Source organism: Sarcophilus harrisii, chromosome 1, assembly GCF_902635505.1.
Source record: "Sarcophilus harrisii chromosome 1, mSarHar1.11, whole genome shotgun sequence".
NCBI classification, from domain to species: Eukaryota; Metazoa; Chordata; class Mammalia; order Dasyuromorphia; family Dasyuridae; genus Sarcophilus; species Sarcophilus harrisii.
In genome coordinates, this window is record NC_045426.1 from 128,850,053 (window position 1) to 128,876,992 (window position 26,940).

The window sequence follows — 26,940 nt, forward strand, 5'->3', positions numbered from 1 at the left end:
TCCCAACACTTTTCAAACCATTTCAGTTAATAGCTAGATGCTTTTTATTTATTAAAAAAAGAAATCCCTCCTGAAAAAAATGAAAAGAAAGTAGAAAAGCCACAAGATAAGGGTCAATATATATATATTTTTCTATAAATGCCCTTCCTGATTAGCTTGTCAGAAAAACCCACCTTAGGGGACACTGGCAAAGATAGCTAACCCTATACTTTATTCTATTCTATCCTCCAGAATTATTTAGGGAACTTCAATCCAGTCATGTTTTTGTGGGTAGGCCAGAAGCCTCTGACCTCCTCAGTCGAATTGTGTTATCATGAAGGGATTTTATATAAAAGGAATATGTTGAGGTTGTAGTCAAAAAGCTTTTAGGGGAAAATGGGACAATCTGCCTCCTGGAAGATGACCAATGCAACTGTTTTGATCATAATAGTTAGCACCTGGCTCCCAGCTCAGAATATATCCTTCTAAAAATAAAATATATTTTGTGGAGGTTTTTTTTTTGGGGGGGAAGATTTGTGTGAATGACTCTTAGTGAATCTAAACAAAACTCTGGCAAACTGTTTAGCTTTTAGTCAACATTAAAATCCAGGACTAACTACTAAAAGGCATTATACCTTTTATACATATTTATGCATATTATAGATTTAAATATACATGGAAGGAAAAAAAAAACTTAAGTACAACATAGAGTGAAAATCATGGGATGTTTGTTCAGTGTTGAAACAACAGAGAAAAAAAGCCAAGTGCCACTGGTCTCGGCTCACTGATTTGTGGAAATCATCTGAGAAAAGGGGTATGGGGGTCCCTTAGAAACAATGCTTCTCTGCTTGTTTTTAAACAAATGAATGGCAAACCGGTGGATCTATAGAATTTAACCAGGAAGTTTTATGGAAAAAGGTAAAGTAAGTGATTTTTTTTTTTTTGGTTATCCAAAAACTGTTAACATTTTTAAAAGTATGGACCCTTGTTCCCAATCTGATTCTTTTTCTTTCTTTGTGTTTTGCAAGCACATTATACTTTGGCACCTTTAGAAAAGAAATTTTAATAAATAAGGGGAAAAAACTCATTAGTGAACTGTAATAAATAATAATAACTTAAATCTCAATAAATATTCTTCTATATATTTCTGTATTTGAAATGGATGCATTGCATCAAGTACTCTATCTGGCCACTGGTGACCAAGCATAAATGTAGTGATGATGTGACATTTGTCCAGCTGTAAACTGAAAGAGACCTGTTAGTCTCCTTGAACACTGAGGTGCATCTGGGCTTGTTTTCCCCCTCACTTTCCTAGAAATGTATGCTGCTTAAAACCACAACTCCTTTCCTGTTTCCAAGAGTATGTAAAGAAAATATTTTCAGGTTTTCTTTAGTCAGTGAATACAGCCTATTAGTTTCTGTCCATATTCTTCCCATCCAACATATTATGTTAAAGATCAATAATCAACCATTATGTTCTTGTCCAAGTATACCTTAGGCCTCAATTTTGAAGTCAAAAGACTATTTCTAGTGTTTGTTTGTTTTATGTATAATATATATTTGGGGGAAGGGAGAGGGGAAAGATGGGAGGAGGGGCAGGTATGCCCTAACTGAGTGACAGGAAAAAAAAAACTTTCTGACTTTCAGTAATGACTCTTAATGCCACATGAGTTTACACCAGCATTGTTTGCCTAGTGTAACCAAACATGTGAAAACAAACCACAGGAGACTAAGTGATTGTGTCCTTTCAGCACATTCCGAGCTGATGATAGGTGATGGTGGATTGTACCAATTGAAATGACAGTGGCAACATCCATCCAGGAACACCGGCCCTGAGCTTGTGATTTGCCTTTAAGTTGCTTTCCTGTAGAAACTAGAGAGCCGTTCTCTCTTTCTCTCTTATCCAGTCATCTGTAGCTGGATCTCCTCCACCAGGCTCCCATGAAGGCTGACTTCTGTCTGTTTCTCCTCCTTTATCTCCATCCTTGGTCCTCATTCTCCATTCTGGGCAAACATTTCCTGGGAACCTTGGTCCCTTCCTTTATGCTGTAGCAGGAATGCAATACATAGCCGTCTCCCGGAAACAGAGTCAGATACATCCACACCTTTTAGCGGAATGTTTTTTCAGTATGTGGTAAACCAAGTTATCGTCTAAAAATGACAAGTCATCATCAAAAGCAGTGGGCCGGCAACAGGCCTGCCCAACTTTGTCACTCATCAGCCTTTTCTTTTTCGTTAAATTTTTTAATATTTTGTCGTATGTGGTCTCAGCTGCATCACAAGATCCACTGCAATATCGAAAAATCAATTCTTCTTTGGTTTCGTATCCCAAACCCAAGTCAGTCACATTTAAATGTATAGCAGTTAAGACACAGCCCCTGTTCCTCCTCCTTTGTCCCTTCTGCCTCCTATCTGTATTGGTTGCTCCAGCTTGTCTGTTCCTCTCCCGCCAGGGAAACAATTCTGCTTGTTTATCTGGTGACCTTTTCAATCTCTTGATTGTGTTGTGAATAAAATCCACAACATCTTCCAACTGGTCAGGATAATATTCTGGCATGTTTGCTGTTTTAAAAAAGAAAAAAACACAAGTGTCACACTCAGGAAGCAATAAACAACCACCATTTGCATTTTACTTGTAAAGTAACCCCCCCCCCCCAAAAAAAAAAGTCTGCAACAAACAAATTAAAAAAAAAAAACTATTGGCCCCCCATCTGTATAGCTGATGAAAGATATTCATTTGAAAACTTAGATGTAAAGAATGTTCATGCCCTTAAATAAGGGGGAAAAAAAACCTTACTAAATAAAACTGGTGGACAACCAGAGGTAAATATCCTGAAACAACAGCTAAATGTTTCCTTGTGGAGAATTAGTTCATCACTTAATTGTATGGATTGTTTTCTGCTAGTGTGAGATTCACTATTTGCAAAAGAGTAAATGAGGGAGATTGATCTCTCTGAAGATTTGTCTTTCTGATAGGTATATGGCTGATGGGTTAGGATAAGCCCTGCTGCTCAATTTTACCATAAGTATGCTCTAGGATGGTGCATTGTGCATGACTGAAAATGCCCAAAATGAATGAATTATAAAATATGTTTTGGCAGAATAAACATAGAATTCATGAGTAAATTAAGTTTTGTGTTTGTTTTTGGACCATCTACCAACACAGAATACCATCCACGTGACAAATTCTAGTCATAAAGAACTGCGCGGAGCCCTGAGAGGTCCATTATTTCACACAAGAAGCTCTTATCCAAAAGGAGAAGACCCAGAGAGGGGAAAATGACTTAGTAGTTAGTGGTAGAAGCAGAGAATATCAAACAGAATCAAAATATACAAATCCTTAGGTGAATGGGTAGGTAGATGCATAAGAGCTGGGGTGCTGTTTTGCTTCTATTTGGTTTCCTTGTGACTAATGGATAAGCCAAGGACTGAGAGCCAGAAATTCTGGCTTCTGTTTATAGCAGTCTCGCTGACTTCCTGTGCAATCTGAGGTGAGTAACACAGCCCTCAGCTCTGGCTTCTCAAGCTGCACAACTAGAACAGGGGCTGACTTCAGAGTGGTCTTACATAGAATGATGAAATGATGTCTTGTAAGAGGTTTAAGATCCTTTGTGATAAAAAACTGTAACTTATTACTTGTGCTATATAGACTATATATATAGACTAGCTAAAGAGTATTTACAAGCAAGCAGGATGAAAAGAAAGACCAAGGATCAGAAAAAAGAAATTAATAATAGTAATAATAATTATATGCTTATGATGTACCAGGCGTTGTGCTAAGTGCTTTACTGTTATTCTCTCATATGATGTTCACAACAACCCTGGGAGGTAGTCACTATTATAATCATAATACATTTTACAGACGAGGAAACTGAGGCAAACAAATGTTAATTGACTTGCCCTGGATTATATTGCTAATAAAGATGAAATGATCTCTTCAAGAGATTTAAGATCCTCTGTGATTAAAAACTACTTTTACTTTTTAAAAAAAATTTTTATTATGCAGACACAAACAAGCTGGAGAGTATTGACAAGCAAATAGGGTGGTGAGAAAGACCAAGGATCAGAAAAAGGAAATAAAATGAATTATGATTATAATAGCAACTACCTCCCAGGGTTGTTGTGAGTACCATATGAGAGAATAACAGTAAAATGTTTAGCACAGTGCCTGGCACATCATAAGCATATAATCATTATCATTACTAGCTCTGTGATCTAGGTAGTTGCTATTATGATTCTTCATTTTACAGATGAGAAAACTGAGGCAAAGACATTAACTTGCCCTAGTTCAAGAGCTAGTTAAGTATTTGAGGCTAGATTTGAATCTAGATTTTCCTGATTCTAGGTTTGATTCCACCTAATTGCTCCATTTGAATGCTTATCCTGGAAAAGATTTAGAGAGAGACCTGAAGCTGTCTTCAGGTATTTGAAAAGCTGCCATACAAAAAAAAGGATTAAATATGTTCCCTTTGACTCAACTGGACATAAATAGTAGCAAAGACTGGAAGATGTAAAAAGCTGTAAGCTTGATGTAAGGACAAACTTCCTAATTAGAGTTAGCCTCAGGAGGGAGCTGGTTCTCTCTTCTTGGAGATCAATCAGCAGAAGTCAGACCACCCCTGAGGATTTTGTAAAAGGGATTGATTGATTCCTGTTTGGTTATAAACTGGAGCAGGTAATCTCCTCTGAGTTTTAAATTCTGAGGCTGATTTAATTTTTACTTGAGTTGAGCACATTCAACTAAGTAAAAGACATTTAAACAAGTTAAATATATTTATAAGAGCAATGGATATGTAAAGAGCATTTTCATGTTTTCAATGAACCTGTAAGCATATAATCAGATTCATTCTAACGCAGACCTTTATGCATACTGACTTTCTTTATTAACATAAGATGATGGGGTATGGTGGCTGGGGTTAGAAGGATGTAGATCTGCCAGATCGTTTAATTATCTCTTCATAACATAGGGATAATAACTTTTGTGTAACAGGGTTGTTGTATTCTATGGAGCTATGCATATTATGTAATAATAATAATAATAAACATTATTATTATTACAACCTGTTTATTGATATAGCAAGTTCCACCCATCTTGTAGTATAAAATAAAATATTAAGCTTCTCTGTTCTACAATGCATAATATAAGAAATAAAAAAAAGCTGATTTTGGTGATCTCTCTAACATACTTTGTTCATTTGACTGCTGAAGACTAGAATTAGTCTGCATCTGTTACATTGTGATCTATAAGAAAGCTTTGGTGCCTTCATTTTTCTTTAAGGAGTGAAAATTCCAAATCCTATAGAGAAAAATTTATTTTTATAGAATTTTAGTTTTGGAAGAATGAACTTGGAGGTCATCTGGTCCCATTCACTCATTTTAGAGATGAGGATATAGTCTCAAAGAATTATTCCCCTGAGTGACATGTGCTCAAAGCCATACAAGTAAGTCATAGACCTGAGACTTGAACTTGTGTGTGTGTGTGTGTGTGTGTGTGTATCCCTTTATTTAGATAAATATTTAACTGGATTAGTCAGTGCTCATAGAGAGAAATAAAAATGAGGATAATCCAGTAGTATAAATGTAAAATAAACATAAACACTCATTTGAGTAGGAGACCACCAGGTTTACAGCTTTTTTTTAACTCAAGTAATTCTATCAAAAAGAGATTAAGTTTCATTCTGTTCTTAGTGACCAATATTTTCTTTTCTAAGTGTTCATAGCATCATAGATCTAGAGACTAGAGGGAATTTAGAAGTCTTAATCTTCTCATTAAAGATCAATCATTTCATTTTACTGATGAAAGAACAGAGACCCAGGGAAATTAAGTGGCCCAAGGTCACACAGGTAATAAGAAATGACTGAGTTAGGATTTGAACTCAGATTTAATTACTCCAACTTCATTATTTCAAATTCATCACACTCTGTCCACTGCATCACATATAAACTTTCCATTTTTTTCATCTATTTCAAATTTTTACTGGGTATTAACTTTCAGTTTGCTGTTCTATTATTTCTAGAATTAACTTCTCCTCCTCCTCCCAACACTATAGAAATCTGGGGTAATGTGGTGGTTTTCTAGTGCTTTTCTCATTATTCATATCTTTAAAAAATGACCAACAATAGGAATAATAGGAGAATTCTCTCAGTGCATCCAGGAGAACTCAACTCAATTTATTGTTTTATGATCTCATAAGTTTGGGAATTTAATGCCCTCTTAAATCATGCTTTTCCAAAACCCTTCCTAGTCTGAAGATCATTTTTCTTGATAGTGTGTTGAGCATTTCCATTTTTTTCCCTTCTCATTTATTAATGTTACATATAATATATAATGTTACATTATATTTTCTCCCAAGTAGGGTGGCCTTTCTTCTTCTACTTTGAACATACCTATAAAATGCCTTTCTGATGTACCTATCATTTTATTGCAAGCCTTAGCTTACTTAGGGTTTTTGTGAACACATTTTCTTTTGTATTCTGGGTTAGTTACCTGTCTCTACTTCCATGTTTTCTAAATGTCCTTTTAATTCTGGAGTTTATCAGCCATCATTTCTATAAGGATCATCTGTGACCCAAAAAAGTCCTATACCTCCTGTACTATCTTCCCTTTTAGATTCCCTGGTGATGAGATCATGCTTATAATTTCTCCGAACTTTTTGAAATATATTTTCCCAAATCTAATTGCCCATTTACCACCGAAAAAAATTATCTTAACTTTAGGTATTGATCTTAAATGATTTCATGAGATCAAATTTACATTTTATTAAGTATAAAATAATTCACAACTAGGGATGACAAAATAGAACAAATTAGTAGGAGAAATTAATATTCCTTAGCCATTCTTCTGAGCCCCCAGACTTCACAATGAAAAGTCATTTCAAATAACTATCACCTTGCTATAGGTCCCTCATCATTCCATGCCTGGATTTCTTAATTGGTTGGTTTCCTCTTCTCAAATCTCTCCCACTCCAGTCCTCTTCCACTTAGTTGCCAAAATCATTGTCCTAAAGCACAGCTCCCCTATTCAATAAACTCCAATGGTTCCCATTACCTTCAGGATCAAATATAAACTCTTTTGTCACTTCACAGTGACTCCCACCTCAAAAATCACTTCCCATTTGCACTATAAATATCTTGAATATACATAGTTGTTTGCACATTGTCTCCTCCATTAAAGATTGTGACCTTGAAAATAGGTACTGTATTTTTAACCTGCTTTGTATCCCCACTGCTTAGTACCATCAAAAAATGCATTTAATAAATGTTTCTTAGATGAGAAATACTCCATCTTGTTATTCTTGGGATTAAAGGACCCAAAAGGGCCTATATCTTATAGGGCGATGTATTTGTCATATTTTCATTCATGCCTTTTATTTTCATATCATACCATTTCCAAATATTTGCCTTCTCTACTCATTGGACCTCTCCTGTCACAACAAAATTTTTTTTAAAAGAGGAGGAAAAGCAGTTCAGTAAAAATGAACCAACATCTCCACCAAGTCTCATAGTATTTCAAACATTCCACACCTAGGGCAACATTCTTATAAAGATAATGTGGAATGGGGGGGGGGGGCATAGAGATGGACTTAATCCCTCTAGACTTTTTAGGAAGATTTTTTGGTCAAATCTCTACCACACTGATTTTTTTACACAGCAAAACCTAATGTAACAGGTCATCAAAGGGCATAGACGAGGTATTTCTGGGAAGACTCATGATCTGAAATATGTTTAATAATTAGCTACTAAAGAGGAAACAAATACAAGTGTTCCCTGCATAAAACAAAGCAACAGCTTCCTTATCTGTACAATGAAAGGGTTGGACCATATGACTTCTATTTAAGATTCTGACCAGACTTAAATCCCATGATCCCTTGAAAAACCCACAGATGAAAATATGAAATCATAAAATGGATGATAAGTAGTATTCAGTGATATTTAAGAAGGATGCTTTACTTTACAAAACAATTCACAGCCATTTCTATATTTAAGTGATGTCTTGTAGAATCAAGAGACATTAGAGTTAACATGAGATTCATCAGAAAGGAAGATAAAAGCATTTCAGAAAGTTTAATGTTGGTGATTGGGGAGAAAATTAATTTACAAAAGCTCAATTTAGAATAGTTTAGAACACATCTTCTATAAATCTTACTGAGGGGAAATTTAGTCACTCCTTGCCAAGAAGGTGATAAAATGGGAATCAGCATTTATTCATTCTCTCAACCATACTTAGAACTTCACAAAGCACTCCAAGAACTTGTAAAATTTTGTTTTATTTCTTGATTCTGAAGGATAATTCTGCTTAAAAATATATCAAGAGAGACTATAACAGGGCAGATCTCCAAATGGCCTGAAATATCACTTTGCGATCTCAATATGATAACATGTCTAGGCTTTAATAATAATATCTCTGTAACCATGGTTCTGAAGTGACCCGTTGGCCCACCAAACAAATTATAAACATTTGCTCAAAGATGAGATATCAAAGTAGATGTCTACAATATGTGAAATAATGAAGCCAACTTAAGAGGCATGATTGTTTGTTCCCTCTAGAAATCATAATCACTACTTTATTTATTTATTTTTTAAATTTTGGCCCAGGGGCTTCATTTCTTCATTAGGAAATAAGATAGGTAGCTTCTCTTCCCCCCCATCCCCTTTTCCTTTTCTTCTTCCCCCTAAATCTTAGTTAGAATTCCAAGGAAAAGAGCTTTAAGAGTTAAAGATGCCAACTTTCTTTGCATCAGAATTAGAGATCCAGTAGTGTGAAGATCTAAATCAATTCCTTGTGGACTAACAGCAGAATATCAATGCTACATTAGTCAAATGTACTTTACACTCTAAGTGTAGACATGAATATCTTCAACCTCACTAATTTTGTTAACCTGGTTAATGTAAGGTGGGGAGAGTGGTAGGTCAAATTCCAAGATGATTGCTCTCTTATGGAACTAATGATTTATTGTAACCTTTGCTGAAAAATATAATCAATAGTATGTATTCTCAAAGTATGCATTAATATTAACTGGAAAAGAGATAAGGACATAGCATTTTAAAACCATAGTCTCAACAAAGTCTTTCCTTTCCAATTTTTACTTCTGATAATATAAGGTCTGGAGCTCTGCTCACTTTAGAATTCATTAAAGGAAACCCTGATGTATTGATATTAGCTGAGAGGATAGGGGAGAAGTTATGATTAGCCAGTTACCCAGTTCCATAAAGGCTTGTTAAATGAACATTTAAAAGTTTACTACTGGTGCAACTAATTGGTGTAGTGGATAGAGCACCAGCCCTTAAGTCAGGAGGACCTGAGTTCAAATGTGATCTCAGAGACTTGACTCTTCTGTACTTCTGGCTGTGTTACTCTGGGCAAGTTACTTAACTCCAATTGCTTCAGCCAAAAGAAAAAGTTTACTACTGTGAATTATGAAGAGAGAATCTGAGATTCAGATTTAGGCTTTTTGAGGTCAGTTTTTTTTTTTTTTGGGGGGGGGTCTTTTTCTCAAAAGGGCCCAGCAAAGTGTCTTGCAGGTGCTAGGTGCTTAATAAATTGTTTCTTAAGTCCAGAAGAAAACTGTTGGATAAAACAAGAAACTCATAGATATGCATTCTACTAAACCAGGAGTTCTTCACCTTTTCTATGTCATGTCTGGTGAAACTCAGGATTGTTTTTGTAAATGCATAAAACAAAACACATTAAATTTCAACTCTATTGAAATGCAGTTATCAAAATATGTGTGTGTGTGTATTTTTTATTAAAGTTCACAAACCTTAGGTTAAAAATTCCTGGGCAGAAGAAAGAGAACTTAATTTGGATTAGCTCCTCAAAGTAACCAAGTTACTTAAAATAACAAATGCTTTCTATCTAGATCCTGGCATGCTCTCCAGACAGTAAACGCTGCTTATTAGTATTAAAAAATGTCGATGGTAAGATGTTTGCAAAGCTAAAAAGAAGTCTAAAAAGGCCTAATACCTGCTCATTTCCTAAATCCACTATGATAGAATCTGTTGGAAAATGTGTCTATTGAGATGGAAAGAAGGATTATAAATACTAAAATGATAAAATGCACTTAAGCCATGATTCAGAGAGCATCCAAATATTTGGGCATTTTTCTGTTTTAAAATGTTTTAACTTTGATGCATCGATAGCATAAACATAGTGTTACTTTAACAAATGAAAGCTTTTGGCAGGGAAAGGTTTAGGGGGGCACTCTGCCCTTGACTGATGAAGGAAAAATGGAAACTCTTTGCCTCAGTAACAAAGGCTTAAAGACTGGGTTATTTTGCGAAGTCAATGCTATTTTACAGGAATAACTTAAGGGCTCAGTGAACTTCCTGGAATGGTCATGTTTAAAAAAAAAACCATATAATTAAAATTAGAGTAGTCATTCTCAGGAGCTAGCTGGGATTAGGTGATATCAATCAACCTTCAGAAAAAATGAGTTCTTTAGGTATTAATTTTCTCTTTAAAAAATTGAAGCTTAGGTTTGATCTTATATAAAAAGATTCTCCAGGGTCAAAGATGTAATGTTTTTCATTGTTTACTAGTCATAGTATCCATAACAATGAAATTTTAATCATTGGAGTTGCTTTATGTTCATATCCTGTTGCCCCTCATTCTCCAAATTCTGGGTCGATTAGTCATAAACTACTGTAATCTGATGGAGGGAAATCCTTAAAGGTGGAGCTTAAGTGGCTGGTCTTTTCCCAGAGTTCAAGGTAAATAAAGAAGAGGATATGACTGGATTTTTCACAGCAGAATTCAACTGTAGTTGAATTGAGAAAAATCTAATGTCATTGCTCCATGGCCTGAAAAAGAATAATGATTCTACTCCTGGGTGCAGGAGAATCTGGGGAAGGGAGATTCTACCCTTTTTCTGTCTATTTTCATCATTGTTTTATTAATGTACCCTGCATCCTTATGAGATAAATGTAGGCAAACATTTGGGTATCTTGGGGTATGCTGAAGCTTAAGGTCTCATAGAGCAAGTATCCTGTCCTGAAGTAGTCCCTAGGTTTCCTCACTTGTGATTGGTGACCAGTTTAATAGGTTATACTCTTACATTGAGATTGAGGGCAAATTGGACATGGGGTCATTCCGATTTGATCCATCTGATTTGTCTAGGGTCGGTGTCTTTCTCTCTCTCTCTCTCTCTCTCTCTCTCTCTCTCTCTCTCTCTGTGTGTGTGTGTTCTTCTTAAGTAGAGCCAAAAGGGAAAAGAGCATCAAGAGCAAACTGGAAACACCAGATGTTTGGGCTCAGTCTGATTTAACTGCCTTTAAAAAAAATAGACTCAACCTACTTTACTAATAAAATAAACTCTGCTTTTTAAACAACACATAAAAAAAATTCAGGTACTGACAATATATATAAAAATGAAAAGTAACCCATCCGTGCATTAATAATCTAAATCTTTGTTAAAAATTCCTTGAAGGCAGTTCCCTTGCTGAGAAGCCCCAATTAGTGACAGTATTTTGCTTAGTTCGTTCTATTTCAAAATATGCTAGGAAGAAGTAGTGCTTGTTATTTTACACACTATTATTTCACCCAGAATGGAGGAATTTGGATATCACAGGTGCACCCCAGGTGCATGTAGCATGAATATTATTTTCTTCATTAGAATGGAAGTTCTTTGAAGACACAGCATTTTTTCCCCTTGGATCTCCAGCACTTAGAATACTTTGCACAGAGTAGGTGTTGAATAAATGTCTATTGAATTGAGTTAAGCAAAAGTAACACATGACATGCATGGGTTTATGCAAAAGATCAATGAGAGGGATTGCTACTATATATCCCCTGTAAGCAGGAGTGTGCTGGTAAAATTTTAACAACTTTCAGAAAAAAAAAAAAGAATTTATTTAGACATCTTTGAGTTTAATCTGAATTATTGTTAACATTTTCTTCTTTACTTTAAAGTCTAGATAATCAACAAAACAAGAAACTAATATCAATTTACCGTATTTGTTGATTTCTGGAGTGTATATTTAACAGTGAGTGGTTCTTGCCACTGTTTGCACACTGAGCATTGTCCTATAGTGAATCACTACACTAAAAATGATATTCTATTGACTATTATTTTTAAAATGTTCCACTGTCTCCAAAGGAAAGGAAGAAAATGTTCTAGACTCAAAGGATGTAAATTTGTTGCTCAACTTTGATGCTCACTACCTGTGAGACCTTGGTCAAGTCACAAGCTCTCTGTGCCTCAGTTTTCTCATCTACAAAAATTAAGGAGTTGGACCAGAGTTTCTCTGAACTCCCAATGATTTAGGATCCCATGATCCTGAAGGACTTTCTTGAGCCTGTACCCTCAAAAGCCCTTTCCTATGCCTCTGAGCATGGCTTTTCCAATCCTGGATATATAGGGCAAGTCTGATCCAGTTCCAGGGATATCTGGAGTCCTAACTGGGGCTTAAGAAGAGGGGATATTTCCCTTTAATAATGCCTTAAAGACTGGCTACAATTTCAAAATGAAGCAGTGGACTGGAATGTATTGATGTCCAACTTCATACTGGTGGGTTTTATAATTTCTCTCATAGGAGAGAGAGACTGCCACCTGCTGCTTTACCCACAAGTAGGCCCTGTAGTTAGCTGCTATGGGAAATATAGCCACTCTTATGTTAGCAACAAGTGGTTTTAAACTTTGCTTGCATAGTGATTCCTTTGGCTATTCTTTTGAAACGAATACAATCCATACTCTTCATACCAAACATATATATTTTAAAATGTCTTTATTGAAACAAGAAGCAGCATTGTATAGTAAGAAGCATGAGAGCTAAGTTTTGTCCCCAGTTCTGTCTGTCCCCAGACTGAGCCTCAGTTTCCCCAACTGTAAAATAACTAGAAGCTTTTTAAGGGCTCTCTCTTCTAACTCTAACAATTTATGACTCCTTTAGTTTTCTCTTAAAAAAAATTACAAATATTAAATTTCCCATTTTCCCCAAATTACAAATTCTTTTTCCTTATTCTCCTGCTTTATGAATTTTAATGATGCATTCAGCTGGTTATTGGATGTGAAATTACGGTTAGAAATCACCAACTGTGGTCAACATGGGGATTTAAGTGTAATCTGAATACAATGAAGTATGCCTTGCCATTGTTTGACTTCCAGGAATTTCTCAAAACTCCCAGCACTCTGAAGAGTACAACACACACACTCTAGCTAATAGGATTACATCCAGAACCTGAAGGCATCTTGGAGGACATCTAATCCAAATCCTTCTATTTCCCTAATTTTAGGTGGGGCAAAGGGAACAAGCATTTATTAATCATTTACTATGTACCTGGTGCTGTGCTAAGTGCTTTACAAATATCCCATCTGATCCTTACAACACTCCTCTGAGGTAAATGCTATTATGACCTATTTTACAGTTGTAAAAGCTGAGGCATAAACTATGTGACAAGCCAAGGTTAACACAGTTGATAAGTGTCTGAGACTAGATTTGAACTGAGGGCTTCCTAACTCCAGATCCAGTGCTCTATCTATTGGGCTATCTTGCTGTTCCTTTTCTCATTTTAAAGATGAGAAAACTGAAATCACAGTAGGCCAATTTTTAACATCAAAGTTACACAGGTCCTAAGCACCAGAATATAAAATCAAGTCTTATGAGACCTGAGCCACTGATTTTTTCACTGAATTAGGCATCTTCATGTAATCAATGTGGGGAAGCTAGCTGGTACAGTGGATACAGTGCCTAGCCTGGAGTCAAGAAGATTCATCTTCCTGAATTCAAATGGAGCCTCAGCCACTAACTAACTGTGTAATTCTGGGCAAGTCACTTAACTTGGTTTACCTTAGTTTCTTCAAGTGTAAAATGAGCTGGAGAAGGAAATGACAAACTACTACAATATTTCTGGCAAAAAAACAAAACAAAACAAAACAAATCCAAATCCAAATAGGGCACAAAGACCCTGACATGATTGAACAACAAAATTAATCAATGACTGTTTTCACTCTCAGAAAGAATTTGAGAAAACATTTTGAATCTGCTACTATTTCAAGGTTTTAATTTTTTTTTTTTTGCCACTTAATTGATTTGACTTTTAAAGTCTACTTGAAGGCAACTATCAATCTGTTTTGGTGCACCAAATATATTAACAACCCAGGCAAGAGATTTCTCATCTAACACATAACTAGAGTGTTTTGGTTCTAGGGTGATTCCTGGTTTACTTGAGGGGCTCAGAAACAAATGCATCTTCCTGTGAACCATTATTAGTTGCTACAATTTACTAATTTATTGTGACCATTTAGAAAGCTACCAGCATGCTTTCAGCATGACCAGTGGTTTGTTGACAACAAGGCATGACATTGGTTTATTTGAAAAGTATTTGCTTTGTAAAAACACTAGTGTTTTGTTGGTTTAAAAGCATTTCTGGATTCTCTCAAGCCCAGAGAACAAAAGCAGTTAGAATGCAAATAATTTAACAGTATAGTAATATAGCCATGGAAATAGTCTTCAGAAATCATTGAAATGGTATTTATTTACATTAGTCCCATCCCACTTTTGCTAAAAACATCTCTGCCTCTTGGTCATACACATGTCTTCCTATTCTTTTTCTATAACCAAGCTAAGAGAAAGCAAGCATTTCCTTAAAAAACAAAACAAAACAAAAATCCAAATTTCAGAGGTGGGGGGCCTTTAGGGAGCATCCAGTTCAAATATGTACCCAAATATGAATTCTGTCCATAGATGGCATCCCCAACAGGTGACCGCTCATTCAACTAGATGATTTGTAGTTAAGAAGACGCATGATGTTCTTTTCTGAAGAAATCATTTTATTTTTAGTTAGCTTGGATGAATAGGAAATTTTTTCTCATATTAAGACATATGTCTCTCTGCTACTTACAACAAATCTGGAATATCTCCTAAGCCACACAGATCATCACAAAAATCAAAATCGGGGATAATGATGTTATATTAATTTGAGGGAATTCAAGGTCTGATTATAATTTGGCCAGATTTGAATCCTGTATATGTGGCCAATTCTTCATTTCCCAACTTCCCTAATAACAGTGCAATAGAGTAAGGCAGCATGGTTTTCCTGGGTAAAAGATCCTCATTTCCCTGATTAGGAGTTAGCAAAACATGCAACAGGGTATGTACTTGTTAGCATCTATCTATCTGTCTGTCTGTCTATCTATATATCTATGTACATATCTGTGTATGTATTTATACATATATATGCATTTATATATCTATCTATCTATTCATCCATCCATCTTGATCATCATCATTATCATTCTTCACCTATGTTCTCATAGAACCCCAGCCAAAAATTTTAAATGCACTTGAAGATATAATAAGCACCAAACATTAACAAGCACTCACATTATGGAATGTTCAATTGCCCTTATAAAAACATGGTGATTTGAAAGGAAGAAAAGTTTCACATTAAAGTTCTTTTAAAAGACAGAGTAATTTCTGTCCTCAAAAACACCTCCACCACCTACTCTCTTGTGGTATTAACCAATTCAACTGAGTGTAATGGAAAGGTAAGCCTCCTTTAAATCACTCTGCTGCCCCTTTATAACCTGGGCAATTCTCTTTCTTCTCCAACAAACTTCCCTGTTTCTTCTAAGGCTTATTACAGCTTCCTCCAGACCTAGGGAGCTGCTGAACTAGACAGAAGGGAATGGGATCCTTGAGGAGTAAACAAGAGAGAAGAGAAAGATGGGGAAGAGAGGCATACTGGGGGTTGGTATGTAGAAATGTTATTCATAATGGGAATGGCTTAATAGGCATATATCATCATCTGATGAGTGAGTTTTTGGAAAGTAAGCTCAGGAGTCTCTAGTTAATCAGATCACAAGTTACATCCAAATCCATGCTATCTACATGACAGAAATTAAAAACACCCACCAAAGAGATTCAGAAGCCTCAGAGTTCTAATATTACAGCATGTTGCACAACCTCTCTGCCTCGGTTTTCTTTTTTTAAAATTGGAAGAATTGTCTCATTGGTATTTTCACAATCCTGGCTCCTTCCCAAGATTTTAAACTTGTAAATTATAAGTGAGCACATCTCAGTATTATGTAAGTGCAAAATTCTCACAGTCATGATTTGAAGAAGGATGCTCATTATGGTGAACTGGTATTCAGTTTCCTAATCTCTCAATGGATTTTTTTTTTCTGCTTAGAAGACAAATGCTTTGAAAAATTTCTCTTTATTGCGAAAATAGGATTGCTTCTGCTGTCTTTCCATTCTCTTTACCATTATTCTGGTTTTTTGTTGTTATTCAGTCACATCTAATTCTTTGTGGCCTCATTTGAGATTTTCTTGGTGAAGATCCTAGAGTGGGTTGCCATTTCCTTTTCCAACTCATTTTTACAGATGAGGAAACTGAGGCAAACAGTTGAGAACAGTTTTGCTCAGAGCCACCTAGCTAATAAAATCTCTGAGGCCAGATTTGAACTCAGGGCTTCCTAACTCTAGGTTGAATGTTTTCCCCCTATACCACCCATTTGTTACTTTGGCTTAAGGAGCTCTTTCTGGACTGAAACTGGACTATTGTATCTCTGCTTCTAGTCTCTTCTTTCAAATTATGATTTATAACTTGGAAAGATTATTTTGTCAAACATTATCTACTGATAGGATCTAAGAACCAGGATTAGAAGGAATTTCAGAGGCTCATCAAGTCTAGTCACTGCATCATCAGATTTAAGAAATTAAGGCCTAGACAGGGAAGGAACTTGTCCAAAGTCTCCTAGAAGTGGGCTCCAAGTCCAAATGCTCTGCACACCTAGCCCATCATTTTCCTGATAGAAAACCTTCATTTACTCCACAATACCTATAGAATTCAATACAAACTACTAGTCCAGCATTCAAGGAACTCCACAAACTGACTCCAACTTATCTAACGAACCTCCTAACAGTCTCTTTCTATACTTTTGTCTTACTGGATTGTTAAGGTTCACAAGAGAAGGAGCCATGTCACACCAAAACTTTGTATCACCCCATTCCTTCACATGGTTCTCTATATGTAGCAGGTACTTTAAACAAATGGTTTGTAATGAAAGAATGAACAAATCAGGGGATTTTCTTCCATCTATTTTTTGCCAGCAAATGTTTATTCCTGAATTTAGGGAATCCACAGCTGAACTAGAGTCTTTCATGAGCCCTTCAACTAGATGATGCTTAATGATGCAAACTCCTATCACCTCACTCTGCCAATGTTCTTTCTAGTCAAGTCTTCACTAGGACTAAAGTGAAGAACTGAGGGGATGATTTGTTCAGAAAGGTCCATTTACACTCTGTAGAGAGTCACAGTCAGTGCAGAAACTCTGGGTAAGGTATAAGATCCTCAACCCAGAGGGAAGCTGCAAACAATGTCTGGTTCGGCTCCCCATTACTCCTAAGGGCTCTCGGCCTTCCTGAGAAGTCAGGGGACAGTGACAAACTGTGTTGAAATTGAAGCAGAGTGATAGCAGGTGGCAAACATACTATTGTATGTTGTTTATGTGATCCCACATGCACAATGTTGTTTTTGTTATATTAAATAAAGGGGAAGGTCCTTGAAATAAACAGACTCCATTTTCCCACCATCCTTGGGAGTACTGCCTTCTTACTTCTCCACTAGGAAGGTATATTTTAATCACCCCAGTGTGGGAGTTCCAGAAAGCAACAGTACATTTTGTCACCTCAACTTGGGGGTTCTAGAAAGCAGGACACAACAACACTCTATATTAATTAAAACAAAAATGGATTTGTCTGAATTAAATTAAGAGAATTTATCCCACTGGTAAGTCACAACCAGTTTCTAAATCTTATCTATTCTTCTGAGCATAGCTGAAGTTCTACTTTCTGCATCAGCCTTTCTTCTGACCAATCCATCCCACATTCACCTCTTTTCTCCTTCACTTAACTTCTATAACATTTAGCTATACCCAATGAAACAAAAGCTCAATGTTCACCCTTTCCCATCAAAAGCAAAGCTCTCTGATTCTTGGTGAGCCCATTTGGGGTTTTCTTGGCAAAGATGCCAGAGTGAGTTGTTATTTCCTTTTCCAGCTCATTTTACAGAGGAGGAAACTGAGGCAGAGTTAAGTGACTTGCCCAGGGTCACAAACTAGTAAGTGTCTTAAATCAGATTTGAACTCAGGAAGATGAGCCTCTCTGACCCTTGGCATTCTGTGCACTATGGCACCACCTAGCTGTCTGAGGGCAAGAATGATTTTTTGGCAATGGTAGGTTCACAGGATGAGAAGTTTTGAGCTGGAAGGAAGCTTATCAGTAATGAAGGCCAACCTTTTCATTTTACAGGTGAAGAGACTGAGCACACTTTCAATGTCACAAAGACAGTGAAATGATAGAGCTTAGATTTGAATACACATCCTGTGACTCCAAATCTTGTTGCCAAGGAGTATCTAAATGGCACAGTGTATAAAATGCCAGGCCTGGAGTCAAGAAGACCTAAATTGAAATCTGGCCTCAGATATTTAATAACTGTGTGATCCTGAGCAAGACACTTAACCCCGCTTGCCTCAGTTTCCTCATCTGTAAAATGTACAGGAGAAGGAAATGGCAAATCACTCTGGTATCTTTGCCAAGAAAATCTCAAAAAGGTTCATGAAGAATAAGACACAACTAAAAAAATGACTAAACAACAACTTTTCACGATATAATTCTGCTTGACGTTCTGCTCTTTTGCTGGAAAAATCCAGATCATAATCTCAATTCTTCACTTTAACTTTGTCAGTGGAGACCATATATCTCTCTCACCAGTAAAGACAATAATATTGCAAGAGAATTTTAATTAATATGTGTTTCTCAGCACTACATTGTCTGATTTGTACTTTGGAACAAACAGTAAAATAATCATTGGATGATGTGTTCTGAATGAGCCAAATAAAAATCATGCGCTGGATCTAAAAGAAAGTGAATATTTTCCGCCCCTCTTTTCTGTTTACTTTTTGTTTGATTTTTGTAAAAAATCTGTGTTTTGAAGAGAACTTGAATGTTCTTTCAGAAAGCAGATGTTTGTATTTTATTATTCTTTTGATAAAGGAGAAATGGAAAGAGGTGTAAGGCTTATTAGCAATGGGTAAGGATTTTATTGTTTAGAGTTATTACAAACTTTGGAGCACCAAAGTTCTTTTTGGAAAGTTATTTGCAAGATTTGGTAGTTAAATGGTACCATGTGAAGAATACTGGACTAAGAATTAGGGAAGACCCAAATTCTAATCCTACTTTAGATATTTTAGTAGCTGTGTGGTCCTATACAAGTCATTTAACTTCAACCTCAGTTTCCTCATCTGTAAAGAGGGGATAATACCTTACAAAATTATTGTGGAGCTTAAATGAATTAACATGTATAAAATAGTTTGCAAACCTTAAAGGGCTATATAAATCCTAGTTATTATTATAAACTATTATTCTTCAGAAGCAGGGCATTTTGGAGAATTATAGTAGCAGGATTGGGAAATCATATCTGTGGAACTTCCTTTCTTATCTGTCTAAATGAGTTCATTGAGCCTTAGGACAAAAACCTACCTTCTAAAAACTGGCTTAGGTAGGTTGAGAGATGGAATCAGAGAACTAGGCTAGAATGCCAGCTCTTCTACTTACTGCTCTGTAAAGGGAGAAGAATTAACTAATCTCTAAGCTTCCTTTCAGCTCCAGATCTATGGGTATGACACTAACCTCTCTGGGCCTCAATCGTAAAATGAGGAAGGCTGGATTAGGTGATTTTTGTGGTCTCTTCCAGTTCTAATTCTGTCTTCTGCTGTCAGGTTTCATTTTAATTTCACTTGTTTAAGCATTTTAGTATACTGATTCACTAGAGGATTTTTAAAAGATAGGAATATAATTCATTAAAAATAATTTTAAAGATACTTCTGGCAAAATATAGATTAAAGCATCTCTGGGTATACCCTGATTGTAAACAGTCCCTACTTATATGTCATTTTCTCAGTCTCCTTTGCTGCATCATAATACAGATGAAGCCTCTTTGTTTTCTCTACATTCTTTCCCTTGGCAATCTCCTCAGGTCACAAGACTTTAATTATCATCTTGATGCAGATGATTCACAGTTCTATATATCTAGCCCTCATCTCTCTCTTGAATGCCAGCCCCTATATTACTACCTGCCTATGAACATATCAACCTCAACATATCTAACATAGAATTCATGATCTTTTACTCTAAAACTAGATCCAAGCCTATTTTTTTTTTTTTTTTTTTTTTTTGGTCAAAGGCACCACCATCTTTTCAATCACTCGTTCACAATCTTGGAGTCTTCCTTGTTGACTCTATATACTCCTACATCCAATCACTTTCCAACTCCCATACAATATTTCCAATCTATCCCTTTCTCCCTAATCAAATACCTACCATCCCAGTTTAGGTACTCATCACTTCTTGCTCAAACTATGGCAATAGCTAATTGGTGTCCTTCTCTCAAGTATTGTCTTTAAAATGCTTCCTCCCTACAGTTGCCAAAGTAATATTCCTAAAGCACACATCAGATTCCCTGGTGTAGCTATAGCGATTCCCTCTTATCTCTGTGGCCAAATTATGACATTTTCTGAAGAAATTTGGAATTGTTTGTGAGCCATTGGCTGGCAAAAGCACTGCCTAGCTTGGTGTATCTGCATTAAAGAAGGCACTATGCTCTATGAGTAAATAGAGTTGCAGTAGACTAAAAGAAATGTGAGATATACAAATCAGGAATATCTCCACCCAAAGTAGACTATTTGTGCCTGACCTGTGATAGAGCATTCTGAGTTCATATTGGATGGATCAGCCATAGTTGGACACCCTTTATTTTGATTCCAACATAGTGATGTCATTTTGCTCCTCTTTGAGAATGAAGAACAACAACTAACCAACCAGAGCCAAATACAGATTTTTCAGTTTGGCATTTAAAACTCTTGACATGCTGGCTCCCATGTATCTTTCAAAGATTATTATATGTTATTCCCCTTGATACAATCTATCTTTCAGACAAACTGTTTTTTTCTAACTGTTCCTCATACACAGTATTCAATCTCCTTCACATAGAAAGTCTAAATCTCAAATACATTCCTTCCATATTTCCTCCTCTTAAAATCTGTAGTTTTCTTTAAAACTCAGTTCAAACACCTTGTCCTCTTTGAAATCTTTCTTGAGCTCTCTAGAAACTTGTCTGTCTCACAAATTACCTTATGTTAATTTTGAATATACTTTTATGTATGTTTCTCTCTCTCTCTCTCTCTCTCTCTCTCTCTCTCTCTCTCTCTCTCTCTCTATATATATATATATATATATATATATATATATATTTCTTGAAGCTGGACATTATTTTATTTTTGTCTAATACATTGTTGTTGTTGTTGAGTGGTTTCACTTTATCTGACTTTTTGTGTGCCCATTAGGAGTTTTCTTGGCAAAAATACTGGAGTGTTTTGCCATTTTCTTCTCCAGCTCATTTTATAGATAAGGAAACTGAAGCAAACAGGATTAAGTGACTTGTCAGGATCACACAGCTTAGGCCATATTTGAACTTGGGTGTTCCTGATCCCAGATGCGAGGCTTTAATCTACTTTGCTGTCTAGTTGTCCCTTTATCTAGTACACTGTAATGCTTAATAAATTCCTAATTGATTAGGCATAGGTTAAGTTCTAGCAATTTAGAAGCATACCTTAGGTTTCTTTGTATCTGTGATACAGTGATTTGCTTTCCTGTTACTCTTTTTAAAAACTAACTATGGCTCCCCACTATCTACCAAACTTAGGGTTAACAAAATTCTTTCATCCACTTTTCCAGTGGCCTCTCTATGGTTCCACTATCCAGCTTCCCCTCCCTCTCTGCTCTCCCCTTCTCCCCCAATACAATATTTCTTTGCTGTAATAGGCTTAGATCTATATTGTTCTTCCCTCCTCTCTTATAAACTTGTTCCCAACTCACTACCTTTTATTAACACTCTTACTTTTCCATCTAAAATGTCTTTATTTCTCCCTTTATCTTTCCAAGCTTCAGTGGCACAGTAGCTTACTTTGCTCCTGATGAAATATTGTTTACCATGCTCTAGTTTGATACGCAGTCTGATTGGAACTCCTTATGTCTCAGAATCAGGTCCTATTTCTCCAAGAAGTAGCTAGCACAACACAGAACACAAGGTGGCTGGTCTGTTCAGCAAGTGCTTATTCACATCCTGGACTCAAGTATTTTAGAAAAGTAAGGAAAATTAATGGCATTTTGCTCTAACAAAGGTGCTCCATGTTTATGATAAATCCTGAATAATCACAGAAGGAATGGGGACTACTTTTATTTCTAGGATATCTATCTTTCAGGCTCTAGGTCCTAAGTGACTTCATAAAATAGGTGCTAGAACTGACAGCCAGATCAATTTGGGAGCTAATTTGAGCTTAAATATTTATATGAAGAGTAACATAACTAGCTATTCTTATCCCTGGGGTATGCTCCAAGAACTGAGCCCCAGAAAGGGGTCCAGAGCCAGAAGTTAGGTTCAGGGGGTACAGAGTCCGGAACAGGCCCTTTCCAACCTGCAACCTGACCTGTGTCCGTGGTCTGGGGACTGCCATCCTTTGATCCCCAGCTTCATCTTTGCACCACCCCTTTCTGGGCGAATGAGTTTGTATAAATGTCATTATGCAACATATGACCAACCAAGAATTGCGCAAGGAAAGAAAGAGGCCTGTAAAGGATATCATCAGAGAGACGTGTGACCGGAAAGGGAGGTGGGCCAGTCCAGCATGTAGCAAGAGCAAAGGGGAACTGATGGGCAGCTTGTATGCTCCGCCAACATCACCTACCCAAAAGAAGTCTGGAGCAGCGGATTTCAAAATTTTTGGTTTCAGGACCCTCTAATTCTGTCAAAAATCACTGAAGATCTCACAAAGATCTTTTGCTTATGAGCCATATCTATTGATATTTACCACGTTAGAAATTAAAACACCTTGGTGTTATTATGAAAATAGTTTTGATATCATGGACCCCATGAAATGGTTTCTGGGGGTTGCTGGACATCTTGAGAACTCTTGATCTAGAAAAGAGCTCCAGTACTTTGGGTTCTGCTTTTGTAGAGGGAATGGGCAATAGTTGCAAAGGAGGGAAAGAATATGGTTAAATTCTAAGCTGCATTAATGAAGGTAGGAACCACATAAATAGGATCATCGATCCATCAGAATATCAGAATACAAATCTAAGCAATGTGGATCAATAGAGATTACCTCGTTTGACCTAGAACTTGGCATTATACTAAATTTTAATAATTCTACAGCTAGAGCATAGCAGATAGAGCACTAAACCTGGGGTCTGGAAGACCCTAATTCAAATCTGGCTTCATATGCTTACAATTATTTGATTCTGGTCAAATCATTCAATCTCTATTGGCTTCAGTTTCCTCATCTGCAAAATGGGGATAATGACAGCACTCACTTCCCAGAGTTGTTGTGAGGCTAAAGTGAGATAATACTTGTAAAACGCTTTGCAAACCTAAAAGTGCTTCATAAAAGCTAGCTCTTGCCAAATATATTGAGCCTCAGTTTCCTCAACTGTAAAATAAACAGGTTGAATCAAGTGATTCATGAAGTTAGCTACTGTAGCATTTAAAAAATTTTGTTTTTAATGCTAAATGTCTAGATGGAATGATTGAAAAACTGAAATAATAGCTGGGACAATCCCCAATTTACAAACACTTAGATATCAACCATCCACACAGAGAAAAAGCATTGAAAACAAACTAGCTTGGTGAACATGGGGGTTCAAAAGCAGAAGGAAAGGCAAGAACAAGTGACAGAACCCTAGATATTGAGCTAGAAGAGACTCTCAGAGACCATTGAGCCCAAACTTTAAAAAGATATTTCAGGGCAGCTAGGTGGCACAGTGGATAGAACACCAGACACTTAACACTTCCTAGCTGTGTAACCCTGGGCAAGTCACTTAATGCTAATTGCCTCAGTAAAAAAAATAATAATAATAAAAATAATAAATTATCTCTTTCCTTGTGCAATTCCTGGTTGATCATATGTTTCATAATCAATTATACAGACACATCTACCCTGAAAGGGATGGAGCAGGGATGAAGCTAGGGGTCAAAGGATGGCTGTCTTTAGACCATGGACACAGGTCAGTTTTCAGGTTGGAAGGGGGCTCTTCCAGACTTGGATCTAACTTTTGGCTCTGGACCCTTTACAGGGGTTCAGGTTGCAGGTAAGAAGGGGCCTATTCCAGACTTGAATCTAATTTTTGGCTCTTTTCAAGGGTTCAGTTCTTGACATTTAAGACTCAAATTAGCCCTCAAATTGGGACTTTATATTCTCATGTGAAAAATGAAGAAAGATGAAATGACCATTACACTGTTTCACTCATGATTGTTCTTGTGAAGATAATGGTGAGTAGCAAATAGGAATAAAGGTAGTTTAGGAAAACCCACAAAGTCAATTTTGAATCTCAAGTGAGAAAATGTAGAAACTGCATGATATAGGTGGCTCCCTGATTTAAGGAGCAAAAAAAAAAAAAAATGCAGGGTAACAAAATAAGCACTATGAGTTCAACTTGTTTGCATATTCCCATTATTGGGTTATTAATATTTTCCAAAATAGACCTTGGTCAGTAACCTCCCAAGCTGAGTGGCTCTGATGGCCTCGTTTGCACTGGAACCAGGAGAACATAGCTTAAGTCTCAAACTTAAGAGTGAAGTGGAATGAAATTAATTGTTTAGAAACAATGTACATAGATTTCTTCTTTATAAACCTCACTATTACAACAACTACTACTATTATTCTAGATCTGTTATTTCATTGGCATATTGGGCTCCCAACCTACCTCTACCAATGTAGATAAGCAACCACTTTGCAACATATACTTAAAGAAAGTTATTTGGCCCTGAGAGGTTGAGGAACCTGTCTGGCATTGCTCAGTTAATATGTGTCAGAGATGGGACTGGACCCCAGGTTTTTCTGTCTTTAATGGTAGCTTTCTCTCTCTGTCACAATGTTTCTTCTCTTCTTCACAGACTTGAAAAATGTTGGATTTTTTTCCCCCTCTGTGAATCAGAGAGATTCAGCTAGGGGTATGCTAGAACTAGCTCCAGTTAGCTCTTGAGAGCTGATTATTACATTTTTTTTTGTTCATATGTATCTTGCAAATTAGCAAACATTACAAATTGGGACTTGCTTTATAGTTTTGTTGATTGTCTATACTTAAGAAAGTGTTAATAATGCAGATTAAACAAAGGTATGCCACAGGTTTTTTCCCCCTTCTTTTTTCCAGAAGGTCATTTGTTAAACATGGTTTTAGCTATTGGAGGCCTTCCTACTTTTCAATGAAATTTAATGTTTAGAAACATATGTGATGGTTTACTATAGAAGAGTTTGTACTTCATGAGCAAAGAAAAATATGAATGTCAACAATAGACTGGAATGGTGTTGGTGTTGTTATTGCTAACTGCTTGTACTGTTGAGTGTTCAGAGTGGGCCTATGTCATTTATTTTGCCTTTAATAGGCTAATAGACCTGCCTACCTGAGTGTACTTAAATTGAAGTCAGGGTCTTTAGGAATGCTTTGCAGTTTCCTCATTCAAGGTTCCTTTCTGATTATATATAAAAATATGTTATAATACATTTTGTTATACATATTTTATAATACATAATTATATATTATAAGCAATAGGGATATACATTTATAATATGTAATAATATATTATATACAATGTATAACATAATGTCATTATAATGTATTATAACAACGTATAATATATGTTAACTAGCACAAGAGGGCCTCACTGTTGCAAGGCAATATTTGGTGATTATTGTTGTTTAGTCATACTAGAATGGTTTGCCATTTCCTTCTCCAGCTCATTTACAGATGAAGAAACTGAGGCAAACAGGGTTAAATGACTTGCCTAGGGCCACACAGCTAGTAAGTATCTGAGGCCAGATTTTGAATTTAGGTCTTCCTGACTCCAGACCTGGCACTCTATCTATTGTGCCACTTAGCTGCAAAATCAATAATTCTTTGCCCATGGTTACACAGATACTAAATTTTGGGATTCCAATTCAAACTGACTCCAAGCCATACATATGCCATCCTTCTGTTGTCTAATCAACGTTAAGACACTCCTTGCCATTTCCCAGAAGCTAGTTGACATAGCCCACTATTGTTTTATCCTGATGGGGCTAGAAATAAACCTTATTTCATTTGTGTAATGACTGTTAAGCAGTTGTCTTCCGTTTTGCTCTTTTCCCTCCCAACCTATGCTGACATTATATTGTTATACTGTGTAGTATAAAAGGCTATTATGTCCTTCTAGAGATTTGAAGGTAACTTCAATAAGTAGATAGCAGTATTTACTTTAATGTTACAGTAAGTTAGAGGTTCTTGCAGATGATTAGCAAATTTGCATCAACTAAGAGACAAGCTAATGTTTCAAATCAACAGCTCTAACACTTTTAAAAATAGGCTCCCAACACAACTATTTTTGGCAGGAGTTCTCTTAACAGGTCCTTTAATTTCAAGGTTTCAACAGTATTACTTCTTTCAATCTTTAATTTACCTGTCTATGTTCATCTATGGCACCCTATAAACACTGTATAAACTCCTCTTTCCTGGGGTCCTAGAAAGGAAGACGGTTTATGCTGTTGTAATTAGGCCTATTACATGCACGTCACATTCCATAAGCTATTTCCTAGCTTTAAGGCTTCTTGGTCTAGGCTGACTATTAATCTCCATCTTCTACCATATGGCCAGTGTTCTGGCTGTCTCTGTTATGATTATGATCAAAGTATGTTTCACAGGAATAGACTGCATGGTGGGCCATGTCTACATGGAAAATGACTTTAGGAAAAGAGAAGGAAGAATTCATCAGGTCAGTTCTTTGGATGGGAATTTTCTATTGCTAATTACCCTCCAAATTTTCTGTTTCTGTCCTGTTACCTCAAACAGAAAAGAAGCGTTATGTCAACTCATTGGATGGGAACTTTATTTTATTATCCTCTGGAGCCTCAGAGTTCCCCACTATTCATGCAT

At 36.3% G+C, this 26,940-nt stretch overlaps 1 protein-coding gene across 1 annotated transcript in view; it reads right to left on the minus strand.

The window, feature by feature from the left end:
* Window positions 1-468: 468 nt before the first annotated feature.
* Window positions 469-26,940, minus strand: part of GDNF (glial cell derived neurotrophic factor) — a 35,788-nt gene continuing 9,316 nt past the window's right edge. Inside the window, exon 3 of the mRNA XM_003759927.2 lies at window positions 469-2,541. Within this exon, the coding sequence (XP_003759975.2) occupies window positions 2,069-2,541 (473 nt within the window). The 3' untranslated portion in view covers window positions 469-2,068. The remainder of the gene's footprint in view (window positions 2,542-26,940) is intronic.